Here is a 14,734-nt window from a genome sequence, read left to right on the forward strand (position 1 = left end):
GTCAGCATCAGTGCCATTGTTGCCGCAAGATCAACCACAGCGTACTGCTTTGAAAATTCATTTGAAATTGTTGTTATACATGCTAAGCTTACGATAAGAAAGCCCTGTCACATGTTCTTGCTATTCCAAAAACTTGTGTCTCACGGGACAAACTGGCAAAGTGCTTGTTGAAGCATTTGTTTTATTTAAACAAATGGGAAGTATCAATTGCAGTGAACTACGTGGAGAACTATGTGATCGTCTAGACTGCCATAACAAGCTTTCTGACAGTGACAACGATGGACGTTAAGCGTGAATAAATTTGGAATCTTGAAAGCATGTGGTTGTGTTCGCTTAATTTTTACCGCCGAGAAGATATTGTTGAGGTACATAGCACGAAACTGTATCATACATCGCCAACTCCCGAATTCATCAAAATAAAATATTTTCGCTTTCAAATTTGCTTTTTTCGATTGCCAGAGAATTTGAAAAATTCTGCGGCCCCTTTTTGTCCAAAAAAATATAGACCGATGACTGTACTTGCATAAAAGGTCGAATTTCAATACAATGATATTTCAATATAACGAAGCAAATTGCCGATTTTACTCACTTCGTGATATCAAGGTTTAACTGAGCTTGTAAAATGCAGAAACACTTTTCCAAGATAACCAGTGGGCTAATTTTAACGAAATTTGTTGCATTTCAAAGAGAAAGTTGAATTCTGGTGACTGTTCGAAGTGAAATATTGATTTAATGCCTGAATTTCTTTTAAGACATTTTCAGATATTGGTAAGTTTGAAAGAAATAGAAGCATAAAGTTTACTAATTCGTAGCTCTACATTAAGAACAGCTATTGGACTTTTGTAAACTGCATCCGTTAGAGCATCCAAAACAGACAATTTTGATATATCAGTTTATAGCTTACGTCAGTTTGTTGCATTGTTTAGAAGAGTTTTGGAAAAGCCCTACTTGTATATTAGGGGTCTATTTGAGAGTAATGTATAATACGTCAATTTTGTCCACTTTAGACGTACTACTAGACCCAATTTACAGAATTGTGATATCATTTTTTCATTGCTTAGGTAGAGTTGCAAACGTCATGGTTTTGTTTTGTTGAAAATTAGCTATTTTCAACAATGTTTATTAAAAAATTCATAGCCTAAATCAAAAATTTGCTACCAGCAGTCACTAGATTTTAACTTCTTTCTTTTATATGTAACAAACCTCATAAAATTTGGTGCAGTGGTTGCTAAAAAAAGAATGATTTCTCCTTTCCCATGTATTCAGATGGGAGCCCCCGAGCTAAAGCTTCCTCTTAAGATCCTGAAGGAACGCTAGGGCCGTGAAAGACTTACCCCCATAACCAGAAATGCAACTGAAGTTGAAGCCCATGCTTGACTTGATTTAAATGACGCCTGGCGTTAACGTGCCCGAAGACGCTCACTGCATTCCTTCAGCGCGTTCACGATAGGCGTCACTTATATTAAGTCAAGCATGGGCTTCAACTTAAGTTGCATTTCTGAATACGAGGATTAACAGCTGAAGGCTGGGAAAGAGAGAGGGACACGTGTGAGGCCAGTTCTGCGAGGATGAACAGTTAAGGCGAGATGGTTGGTTGGTGCCTGGACGCACATTCTTTTTGTGAGTTAGCACAACATGGTGAAATGCTAAAGGCAGTGGCAGCAGGGAACATTCACTTCCAGTGCATTGGCTGCGTGATGCCGTGCTCCTTCCTGGCTTCCTTAATGCCACGCCTACTGATGTTTAGTGAAACGCATGCTTACCATACTTTGAGGAGAAGGGGAACCTAGGGACTCAATTATTTGTTATTTACAACCATATGAAACAAACAGAGAATGAAATCGGGGAAAGTAGCACATAAGTTGCATGTTCATTCTTCAAGTTGAATTGTAGCAGTGATGAGGAAAAGGAAAATGAAAGTTTACGGAGAGCCGACTTGCTACGGGTGTGAACCGAACTCGCACCTTCTGCATCGTGCTTGCGGTGGTGCTCTGCCATTAAGCTGTACCGTGGGTTCAACGCCCACTTGTACGAAGATGTATTTTCATCGCCTTTAATTTCCCTTTTCTTTATTATTTCTACATCTCAATTAAAAAAATGAACAGTTAAATTTCCCTATGCCTTTTTTCTTTGGCTTCATTCTCTGTTTGCTTCTTGTGTTTGCAACTAACAACCTCACTTGTGCAGTACTGTTCTACTTGCTTGCTATCGCTGTTCGCCTTTCTGGTGGAATTGAATCGAACTGAAAGTTCTCGTCTCTGACTGCCTCTCGGGTGCCCTCGATTTGCAGAGGTTCAGAAGATCCTGTCGCTGGAGTCAGGCCTGCGGGCTATGCTCGGCCACCTGAAGCGGACGGGCGCGTCGGTGTGGTCGTACGCGCAGGAGAACGAGTGGCTGTTCTGTCGTGGAGGCCTGTTCTACGCGCAGATGCAGCGAGACGTGGGCCTCGTCGACGGCAAGCATTGCCACCTGCCGCTCATCCCCGACAAGGTGAAGCACACACGCTGCTAACGATGATAAATGATATTTACTTTAAAACAAGATTAACAGCTGTCCGACAAAAAGCACTGCGCTTTGTGTTTATCTTAAATATGTAATCATATTTTGCATATACACAGTAGTTGCCAAGATAATTAATAATTAGCTTCTACTGTTTGCTGAAACAATTAAAATTTACTTGCTAAAAGGGATAGTTGCAAACAACATGTAGTTGGATACCGCAGTTCATAAGAATAGCAATGCTGGAAACAGAATCGAAATTGAACAATTATTTGTCATTTTACATCCCATCGAAGTTCTGTGTTCACAGTGTCAATAATAAGTGCAAATGCAAATATAAATTTAAGAAATTGTAGCTGAAAATAAAAAGAAGATCTGCTCTCAGCGTTGCATTCTCAATACATTTAGCTTAGTGCAAAAAAAGAAGAAGCTCTAGCTGTCCTAGGTCCAAAGATATTGATACAGCAAACAAGCAAAGTCACTAAAAATCATCTTTTGAGAAAAATGAGAAAAAAGAAGTACATTACTCAGTGCAATGCCGAGCCATTGCTATTTACATATTTCCACTCAGTATCTACTCGTAAGCCTCGTAGTAATCTGCTTGCAGCACTTCAAGCTTAATGCATTTGGCTTCATATAGCAAAAAAAAAAAAAAACAGTGTAGTCTTATTGTTGCCACAGGCAGGCAGGCTGAGCAAAAAATTTGTTTTGAGAAAAACAGACAACTCAATTTATTCAGGAATATAGAGAAGTATTTACATATGTTACCAGTTGTAAATGGCTAGTATGCCTGTAACACATGCCCAGCGTGAAAGGTTTGCTATCTAAATTAAAAAAAAATCATTGTTTGCAAATTATTGGTGCTCCGCATGTCGCGCGCAGAGAGATTGCTCACGAGGAATGGGTTGCACGTTTGGTCAACGTGGCATCACTGCAGATTGCGCACGAGATGAATATCTTTAATTGGAAAAAAATTAATTTAATGACATTTCTTAATTACCGGTGCTCCGCATTTCGTGCACAGCAAGATTGTTCGCGAGGAACCGGGCGCACGTTGGGCTGCCGCTCATGCGCGGCATACTCCGCGCCGATTGCACACGAGATGACTATCTCTATGGCGAGACAGCAGTCATGCTCACCTTTGCCCGCTGCCACACCGCAACTTGCGTTTTACACAAGATGGCACAGCAATTATAGAATCGCGGTTTATGATAATGAAGCGCGTCTACAACGCATCCGAGCCAGCCATGGCCGCATCAGCGTGAGCGAGAAAATTCGATTTTAGCTTGGTTGCCGGCGTTGAAGCAAAGTCTTATCGTTTTTCTTGTGCCTTCTTCTCTTTCTTCAAATCATTGGGTTACACTAGTAGTGCTGGAATGCCGCATGAACACCGGCCGATGCCAAACGCGCTTTCATCTGCTAAGCCTATTCCGCAGTCATGGGCGGAGACTCCAGCCGTGCTCGGCACGGGCAGCCAACTATTGCCAGCATCTTCCAAAGCTAGTGTGCTCTTTCGAAAGTTTAAAACTCCTCTTTTCTTCTTCTGTTCGGAGAATTTGTGGCTTGTAGCAAATTGAATTTGACATCGTTTCGTGCCGACTTTCGCATGCCCGAGTAGACGCCGGCAAAAATCCGCCATTGGCATGGCGTTATTACGGTCACATGTCTCAGCCGACAAATGGAATTGCGCATGGGGACTACTTTTTTGCATGCTTTTTCTTCATAGCCATTCAGCACACCGAGTAATGGTGGCGCGAAAACTAAACAAGAGGAGTTGCTCTTTAAAACAAATCGGAAACTTAGGATGGCAACTGCCTGTCACAGAAAAGGGAGTTTTTGTGCATTCTTCAGTAAAAATACAGCTTGCCAACGTGGTATAAAACTCCAATACGACCAAAATATTGGTCCCAGATGCGCGAAAATTTCTTAGACAATGCATCGAATGCTGTTGAATCCAAAAATAATGTTTTAAAAAAGTGATTTTTCCGCAATTTTTTGGTCTCTAAGACCCGTGTCCCCCCTTAAAGTTAATTCGGAACACCCTGCTGCAGCATGCCTCATAGCCTGTGTATTGATTTAGGGTGTCTTTTCTATCACTGCATGCCATGTTTCTCGGTCTTTGACTCAGTCGAGCCTTCTACGAGCTTTTCGTTCATGCCTCAACCATCGGTGAGATGTTCAATGAGGACTAATGACTAGTCCCTGAATTCATTATTTGTTTGTACTTTTTCTTGACATTTCTGCCACAGGTGTTCACTTACAACGCCAAGCATGACCGCCTTGAGCTGTGCTTCGAGCCCTATGGCCACTTTGCCATTGGCCCCGATGTGGAGGCCAAGATTGCAAGCGGTCAGGTCGGCAGCACGGGCCAGCACCATCAGAGCCCGACTGCATCGCCCAACGCGGCTGCAGCCTCGTCCACGGTCGCCGAAGGCCCGTCCACCTCAGCGGATAGCTTGAACACCGGCGGCAGCTCCGCAGACGAAAAGAAGCCCGCAAGCGTCGTCGCCAAAGCGAGCCGGACTGTGGTGCGCAAGGGTCCTGGCTTCACAGTGTTGGCTCCTGCCTCGCCAGAGAAACCGGGGAGGCTGGCAGAATCAGGCTCTGGACAGTGTGATCAGGAACGCGCACTGGAGCAGCTCCAGACAGTCGTGTCTATGCTCCAGGACCAAGGGAGCAGGGTAAGAGCTGTTTACGCTACCCCCTGCGGTGTCTCAACGGCTATGCCATTCTCATGCTAAGCATTGGAGCTGCTGGTTTGATTCCCAGACGTGCAGGTGTAATGGCTGCAGTCTGATGGTGAAACAATTAAAAAGTATCTGTGATTGGTACTTTCCTCGGCAAGGCAAAGCACTTATGGCAATAGCAGCGTTCAGCGGTGCGCTCGTGCTCGTTGGCCAGTGTTCTAACGCTACGCTGGGTGACGAGCTGCCACGACGCAGCACCCTATGTAACTGCTGCCGCGTAGTACTAACGGCACCCTGATGGGCATTACAAAAGGCCGGTGTGATGAGAAGCACCGCCAGTGGCGTTGAAGGCAATGCGCAGCAGTGGTGCAGGGGATACGTGCAATGAAAAAAAAAGGAAAATGTCTGCATTTGTAGCCTCAAATTTACTGTCTGTTCAGACCACCGTGACGTACGTAGCTGCAAAGCAGGAATGCTTTGCAGCAGGAATGCAGTGGAAGGTAGACCGGTGCCCTCGTTTTAACAACAAAACGCACTGCGTGTCTCTCTCTTCTCTGAAGACCTAATCTTCCATGTGCGGGCCGTGCATGCACCGTCGGCCATGACAGCACGACGACGGTGGTGCACAAATGTACCTCAAGAGTCCCTATGATTGTTATCACAATAAAATTGAGCAGAAATCGCTATAGGATGACTGTCAAAGTCAAGCAATAGCTTTCTGTTAGATCTAAAATGTGCTGCTGGAACACCTGTTGGTTTGCACTAGTGGTTAATGCTATGATGCGCGCGGGTGCTAAGGCGTATGGACCTGTCAAAATGCACTTAGCAGGCCGTCTTCAGTCTTGCCATGCAACGAGACAAGAGGCACATTGATAGAAGTGAAGCTTTCTTTGCGAATCCTCCAGGACTTTACTGACCATGGCTGCGGGTTGGGTGCTGCTGCTGCTGTATTGCCATTTGGCTCGTACTTAAACAAAAATGATGTGCCTAACGCGGGTATTGAACCTCAGCCTCCAAACACAGTATGATGATTTCCAGACTATAGCACAGGCTTGTGCGAATAAAAGTCTTTTGGTTAAAAGCGAAGTCGAAGTGAATAGTAATTAGTGCCGGTTAGTATCTAAGCGAGTAGTTCGAATATTTGTGGGATTTGCATAAAACTTTGACATAAGAGCCAGATATTGAAAAAATCTTAAGTCGGATCTTGCAAATAGGGAAACGGGTTCATCTCTGGAGAAAACTATTTCCAACTGCCATTATTTCAGATATTTTCGTGCACTAAGCATGTTCAACATTTCTTACGACTCTGGTTGAACAGAAAATTTTTTTGCAGGATCTTGCTCACTGTTGTGCTTCATTCGAATTAAACTTTTGGGGTGGTTGAGGCCACGGGAGCATTTATCTTTTGGCCATCCTGCATTGTTGCGATGCTGTGCAGTGCAAGCTTGAGTGCACGACGTCAGCGGCTTATGCTGTGTTGTGTGAGTTCAGTTTGGTGCTTTCCATCTGGACGCGAGCTTAATCATTCCATTCGGCAAGCACACAGATAAAAAGATTTTTTTTTAAAATTTAGCAGTAAAATTGGGACGCAAGTTACAGTAGAACCTTGTTAATACAAATACGTGTTGTACCTTTTCCCAATGCAAATGTTTGCGATTGAGTATGCAGAAAATGATGCATTATAGTTATGCTTCCATTTTACTAGTTTATTTATCCTAATAAAGCGCCATATTTCAGCACCAAGGTTCAGTATGTTGCCAAACTGCGATCACATGATACGTTTTCGGGTTGCTAGATTCCATGTGAACACGAAAAAATGCGAGGCATGTGTGATCGAGAGCAGTAAGCTCTCGCAACAGCAGTTCCCTCCGCTGTACTTGCCTGCCCATGCCACGTGAAAATTCCGGCACGCACTCAGTTTCCTCTTCCGTTATTTGCAATGCTCCTCCATCGCAAGTTGCATTCAGAGCTATTGCGGTGAATGAACCCCATTGCGATAAGCATTTTCATCTATCTGTTTCACGGCGTGTGTGGTGCAGTGCCATTGGGAGTGCACTGCACGATATTAATGGGTGATAACTCGAATGTGCCGCCAGTCCCCGCTGCAGGCTATGCAAAGTGAATGTTGTGTTTTGCTCTGGAAGCATTGTAGTCTGGCGTCGCCCGCCAGTGACGCTACTAGTACCCCCACCAGCTCAATTTCGATTTATTTTCCTGTAGCCGGCTTACGCTACGCAATAAGAAAATGACAGCGAGTGTCTCGGTTGGTCCGCTCGAGCCTCGCCAGCTCAACACGCTTCGGCGTCTAGTGCCGCAACGGTTCTTGCCAAGTGGGAACCGTCTATACCTCCTGCCAAAGTGCCCCGCCTAAAGAATGTGCTCACCCAGGCCGAATCCAAGGAGTGCAAGCATAATCTTGCCAAAGCCGCAAAAATGACAATTTCTTTTTGTGATTACAGGTTGTACATTTTCCTGATTAGTTTGTTTTTTTCTTGGATTTTATTTTTCCAAAATGCATGAACTAGTTTCAGCCAGTAGAATCTTGTTGATATGATCCCATTTCCTCAGTGGCTATGGGCTAGGTTTCTGAGCACGAGGTCGCAGGATCTAATCCTAGCCAAGGCGGCCGCGTTTCGATGGGGGCAAAATGCGAAAACACCCGTGTACTTAGATTTAGGTGCACGTTAAAGAACCCCAGGTGGTCGAAATTTCTGGAGTCCTCCACTATGGCGTGCCTCATAATCAGAAAGTGATTTTGGCACGTAAAACCCCATAATTAAATATGATTTCGTACGATTTTAATCTGATAACATTCCTGATCGAGAACACAAAAATGACCCAGTACAGTTACTCTTCTTTTGTACTGGCTAATATGTTGCCAGAAAACTACCTGTCGGTGCCAACGTTCAGTACACCGCCAAACTGTGATTGTAGGATGTGTTTTCCAGCCACTAGGTGTCACATGAAGGAGAAAAAGTGCGAGGCATGTACAGTATTGAACACGCACAATGTGGTTAGTGATATTTATGTAAAATAGATTCTTTAAAATTAACTGGGCATTGCATGTATAAAACTCCGAGTGCCTGTAACATGCTCCATAAAACTGCCCACAGCAACTTTTTTTTTTTTCACGTATGCTTTTCTGAGCCTGTATATATATATTTTTTCCTGATAATGTGGTTGGGCATCATGCCTGATGGCATGCTCACACGTTACCAGGTAGGGTGCCATACTACATGTAACCCGGCAGAAAGCAGTGCATAATCTGACAGGTGTCACATGTGCTACTGCCAGTCAGTCAGATTGCCAGAGGGTGTTTCAGCTTTGTCACCCAGCTTTTGTTTTCTCAGACTCTTGAAAATTCATAAAGGTTTGTTATAGCACCTTGGCTCAGACGTATTGAATTACCGTATTTTCCAGCGCATAAGACGGAGATCTTTTTTTTTCCACCATTTTTGTCAGTGCACCTTGTATATGCACAAAACTGTGCGCAATGACTTGTTTCATGAGTACAAGAAACTGTGCGCAACAGCATTATGAAACACATTGCATCTTGTTTTCACAGTTTAGAGGGACTGTGCCAGCATATGTTGGCTTGCCATGTAGGCAGTGTAGCGGGTACGTCCACATTAGAGGTCACTATTGTGACCCTCATGATTGGAAGTCAAGTGATCTAGTTTACTGTAGGTTTGTTTCTTCTTTCTCTTTTTCCTTTTCTTCTTTAAGAAAAGGCCAAGCACAAAGACTGACGCATTGAGTAAGAAAGGTACACTACAATTTTTCATTGTTACATTGTGGTGCCTGACATCTACCTGGTTAAAAAAAAAAAAGGTTATCATCTATCAACTTGGTTATCATCATCATTAGTGCTCGTGTGAGATGTCTCCGCAGTCCAGCAGTAATCGCAGTGCTCCCGACTTCCAGTTGCCATTTTGCATTTGTGCACCTGTGAAAGGCGGTGTGACGGGCGTTGTGTGTGCGCCATAGTAGAGGAGTGCGCAAAATGCCATGAAAATATTGACTGCCACTAAGGCTGCTCGGGGTGTTATTGTCGTTGGGAGCACGAAGGGTCCACAGCACGGCAGCCGTGCGCACTTTGAGCCAGTGCACCAGCGTGCAACATATTGACGGGATTCTCCACATGCACCATTTATTCAATGTGCTACTTTGTCGTGCAAACTTTGCAGAAATGAAACGCAGCAGTGCCATGCCTTCAAAAGCGGGTGCATTTTATATACGTGGCCGAAAAAAAGAAGAAATTGGTACAGAATCACGTGCAGCAAAAGAATAGTGTTTTCGAAGGATGCCTTGCAAAATAAGTCGGCACATACGGTAAAATGAAAATGCACAGAACTCGCAACTGCGTCGTCTGTAAACACAACCTCGAAGCGGCATTCATCGAAAGAACTCATCGCCACATGATCAGTGGCGAAGTTGTGGAAATACCGTGCGATCAGTCAGCTGCACCTGACAGAGGACGCCGTCCTGTGTTTTTCCAGATGCGCCAAATTATTATGCACGAGAACAACCCAACTCAGAAAGACAGAAACCCAGAAAAAGACCATAAGACAGCTCATGATTGTGTAAACTGGCGTTGCTAACTTTCGTGGAACATTCCATGTTACCCGCCACAGTAACCAAGTTGCTATGGTGTAGCGAGTTGGAGGTCATGGGTTTGATCCTGGCCGCGGCAGCCACATTCCGATGGGGTCGGAATACGAAAACTCTCGTGTAGTGTGCATCAGGTGCACATAAAAGAACCCCAGATAGTCAAAATTATCTGGAGCCCCCACTGCTTTGTGCCTCGTAATTATTCTACCATGGCTTTTGACAGGTAAAACCCTAGAATTTAATTTTAATTTAGAACATTGCGTATCATGGCTGCTGCATATGGTAAAAAATTAATAACACAGTGAAGGCAAGTGATAATGCAGATGCACCGATTTTGTTTATTCTGAAAAATGTTTTGCTGTATGTAAGGTGTCACATTGCACACATGCTTAACAGATGAAGTGAACTGGATAGTGCCGCAGAATGCAGATCAGTTAACAACAACAACAACAAAAAACCACAAGAAATGTGGAAAGGTCAAATGAAATCAGTTCACCATGCAGCTATCACTTAATTGCATAATCTTAGAATGATAATTATATTTCTCTTGAGCTATTCAAGGCTGATCGAGACAACTAGGGCTTGCCTTTTTTATAAGATACACTTCAGTTATTTTGCTCGTCGGTTGGTCTGGGTGGTGCAAAAACAGTTTGTCAGCACAAATTCTCCAGTGCAGCTGAGTGGCAGCAAAGCATTGGCAGACGTGAAGTTGTAGTTCTGAAATTTCTTTAGATGCGGATGATGCGACTGCAGTATGTTTGAACTAAAACAGGAATAACAGTACAGCGAAACCGCGTTAAACTGTAGTTGGCCGCAGCTCGGAAAAAGTATGTACTAAACGGTAGTACTGTTTAATCGAAATAGCACAAGATCGCACCCACTTACCTGTCAAAAACGGAACACGGAACTCAGAGAGAGTGTGATGAAAGGGGAAATAAACATGCAGTATTTATTCACTTCGTGCGACAAAAGTGTTATTTTCATTTGATGCCGCGGCGGCCTAGCAGCGACGACAGCGGCCTCAAACTTACTGAAGCTCCGTGCCAGCTTTTCAGCCAGCCCCATCTTGTCGGCAAACACTCGCATGGCAGATTCCTCGTTGGTGTTACGTATTCTTCGTGCATGCGCGTGCAGTAGCGCTGCAGAAGTTGCGGGGCGCCTTTTTCATTTCATTCTCGTCGCAACGATTGCATTCATGAGGCTGACGTAACGCGCGGCTTCTGCCACTGTCGGGCCTGAATCGCCCATGCTGTCGCTTTCCGTGTCGTCCTCATCACTGTCGCTAGTCGCCACTTAGGCAACAACAGAGGCAGCAATAGCGAAAAGTCGAACCTCGTAGTCGACGCCTCTTTGCGGTCGCAGCAGTGCTGCCGAGCAACTTCTTCGTGTTCCAAATGCCACACACCATGGTCAACAGCAGATCCCTGTCGCGTGCCAGTGCCGGCTTTTTCGTGTCACGTTCGATAGCACGAACGATGTCTAATTTTTCTTCTATGCTAAGCAGCCGGCATCTTTTTTATCCAAGCTTCGGCATGACGAGAGTTCTTGTTTGCATGATGCCACAACGCTCTCTGGCATGGTGCCAAAATGATGTTGATGTGGCTTCACGCGCAAACGTACAGGGCGCTTGGAGGCCTTTGTTCTGATCCATGGTTCCTATCTCTAAGGCTTGTTCTGCCAGGTGACCCAGTGGAGACGAAGCACTGCTGTGTTTGTGCGACGAAAAGTAGAAACACTATGTGTTAACCGATACGTACGCAATAAGCTGGTATGATTTATGCAGATACAAAACACATTATGTTCAATAGTTGCTGAGTCGGGGATTTGACCTTACTTCTTTTAAAACAAAACTACTGTTTAAGGGGGTAGGGTTTAATGAGGTTTTACTGTATATTTATTTACTACTCAGCTTTTATATTCTGTCGGACGTAGGGAGTGACAAAGAAAAAAAAGAAAAGACACTTTGCGTCATGTAGATTCCCAATGTCAATCACCGACATGACAAATACAGTGTGCTCCCGGCTGTCATTGTGCCGCTTCTCGCACTTTTCACATGCACATGTAAAGCTTGCCAAATAGATAAATACTTGTATGTGTGCAATATATGCAAGGTTTATGAACTTGCAAAGATGCACCTGGCTAAGCTGTGCCCATTGACTGCACACGCCCATTGACTGCACCGCTGAATCAACTGAATGCACTCCCAGTGTACACTGGGCCATGTAAGACAGACAGATGCCATGTCATACTGCCATTTTGTTCAGCTCCTCGCTCCCGCCTATCACACTGCCCCTTCTGGCCTCCGTAGCGCGTGTATGAGTATGATGTGATCATTGTTCATGTGTTTGTCGAGAGTACGCCACTCTGCCGAGGCAACGCCTGCAACAAAGATGCTTACGTCGCATACACTTTACATTCAGAGGCCGACAGCGGTAACCAAGGTGGCCGAGCCGGCAAAGTGGCTGAACTTTTGCAGCCACTTTGCGGATGAGGCCTTCGCTGGTTTCAAGTGAAGTGCAGTAAATGTCGGTATCCGACGCCCGAGAGGAGCGTTGTTTCAAGTTTTACTGTACTAGAATTTCACAACTCCTAAAAATTTTTTTTGTGGAAGTTTAGTGCCATGAAATGGGTGAGTGCAAAATTTCACGATGAGTGTACAATTGTGCGTAATCACATTTTGTCATGCCGACCAAGTTAATATAGAACTGTCTTAGACAGCAATTTTTCCTTAAATGGTTTCAAAAAGTAGGTTGTGCTTTTTATACAAAGGTGTGACTTACTCTAACTGCTTTCTAGTCTATTTTTTTTACCACTGATAGCATAACTGCAATGTGCGCATTATAAGCATACTGAACTTTAAGTGAGTTGACGGCCGGAGGAATCACTAAAGCCTGCCAATTGTCTGTTGTTTTACAGGCTGTCACTGAAACAGATCCTGAACCCAGCTGGAGGAAAGGTGGCAATGAAGATCCCGATAGCATGGACACAGACTGACCGGCCTCACCCATGTTCTCCTTTCTGCCAAAGGAGTTTCGTGAAAAAGAGAAAAGAAAGGAAAACTGCTGCGTTGTGATAGACTGTCGTTTTGTACACAGAAGTTCTGTACGTCATTGATAATGAAAGTGCTTGTAGTAGTACTAAATCTGAAAAAGGGCTTATCTAGACCACTCAGCAAGTGCTAACGGGGTATGGTGCCAAACACACCTCGTTTCAGTTTAGAGAAGTGTTTGAAGAAGAGGGGACACCTCAAAGCCGCGTGCGTGCTATTTATGAATGTCTAGTCCGTACCACCGCATGTTTTGATGGCGAGATTAAATGGGGAGCAAGCCCTTTTTATAGGGCCAAGGAGTGCTGACAAATGTCTTGGTCCCCAGCTGTGCATAAATGTATCTATAACTGCGCTTTTAAAGGGCTGTAGATTCTTTTTTTTTTTCTCATGTGTACAGGTGCATTCAACTTCGTGTGTTCAATACGAGGGTATGTTCAACTTTCTGCATTGTAATGTGATTTGGTTCTTTGGAGCTGAATAAAGTGATTGATTTTGAGCTCTTTGGAACATTGTATGGGATGCCCCCTCTCCCCACCCATCCCAAAAACAATTCTGCACATATTTTAAGATTAAGGACTGCTGGCAAGTATGCTTCACTGCAATAGCTGCCATTTGCTCCGTAACCCATAGCTCCAAGTCCAAAAGCCACATTCATGCTGTAATCATTCTTTAGAGGGCACAACTTTTTCACATGTTTGTTTTGTGCATTGCTCGCGGCATAGGGTTTCGTACTCTCAGTAGTGCTAGAGGAAAATCCGCTGTGTTCTTTTATTGTCTGAACAATGGACAGTTGGCAGACAACTGTACTTCTATTGCTCCTAGTAATTCATCTGCGGTGTATGTTATTAATGCAGCATTGCCAGTTGAGCATATAGACGGTGTTTCTGCGAACACTTTCAATCTTTATAGGTTTGCCTGTGGGAGATATCACAATTCTAGTTCATGAGCTGGTCTACTCAGAGGCGGACATTACTTGCAGAAAAATTGGAAACGTATAATCGACTAATTAACAAATTCAGTTAAGTTTTCAGCTAATTACCTTTATGGCCCATATTGCAATTTACAAATGCTAGCCGTGGAGTTCGCAAGGCGGATCCACTAGGAATGAATTCTCGGAATGACACCAGTTTTGTGATTTTGTGATATTGAGAAATGCACTGGTGTTCCAGTTGTGTGCTTCAATACATGAAATGACATTTTGTTAACAAATTAACTAGAACACGAATGCATTTCTCCGTAAAGTTTGGGAGTTATCTTGAAATTGGTGTCGTCCTGAGAATTTGTTCAAGTGGATCTGTCTTGCGAACTCCATGGCTAGAATTTGTAAATCGTAATTTGGGTCATAAGGTAGTTAAGGTTAATTAGTAAATGTGTGTTAATTAGTCGATCTTGCGTTTTACTTTTTTGTGCTAGTAGTGCCCACCACTTCAAGTAGACTACCTCATGAACTAGAATTGAGCTACCTGCTACACGCAACCTTTAAAAAATTTCGAGTGTTTGCTGAAACCAGAGCTGTGCAGTATCAAAGATGCACGTATCTTAGATACTATCTTAGATACTTGGGTGACTTCTACAGTGCAATCTCGATATAACAAACTTCAGGGAACTAAGGTAAATTGTTCATTATTCTGAAAAATCGTTATAGTGAAAGCCCCAAAATTAACCATTCTGCCCATCAACCCATCAGTTATGTTGTAGCCATATGGGCTATCCATGAAAACTTCGCTGTTGGATCTCTGCACATGCTGTTTCTATTTTCCATAGATTCCACTGCCACGCACCACTGAAGCATGGTATAATAAGAGTGCCGCCCGCAAAACAGACGTCGACACCGTGCATGCAAAGTGAAATGTTTCTTGCTTTTTTTGTTTTTCACATTTCTTGCCAT

General features: G+C 43.9%; 1 protein-coding gene across 2 annotated transcripts in view; it reads left to right on the plus strand.

Annotated features, from left to right (window-relative positions):
* Window positions 1-13,342, plus strand: part of LOC142560756 (deubiquitinating protein VCPIP1-like) — a 72,137-nt gene extending 58,795 nt beyond the window's left edge. For both annotated transcript variants that reach the window (XM_075673076.1, XM_075673077.1), the window contains exons 14-16: window positions 2,291-2,490; window positions 4,749-5,180; window positions 12,714-13,342. In XM_075673076.1, coding sequence (XP_075529191.1) covers window positions 2,291-2,490; window positions 4,749-5,180; window positions 12,714-12,791 — 710 coding nt within the window. In that variant the 3' untranslated portion in view covers window positions 12,792-13,342. The remainder of the gene's footprint in view (window positions 1-2,290; window positions 2,491-4,748; window positions 5,181-12,713) is intronic.
* Window positions 13,343-14,734: the final 1,392 nt, after the last annotated feature.

Source organism: Dermacentor variabilis, chromosome 10 (genome assembly GCF_050947875.1).
Source record: "Dermacentor variabilis isolate Ectoservices chromosome 10, ASM5094787v1, whole genome shotgun sequence".
NCBI lineage: Eukaryota > Metazoa > Arthropoda > Arachnida > Ixodida > Ixodidae > Dermacentor > Dermacentor variabilis.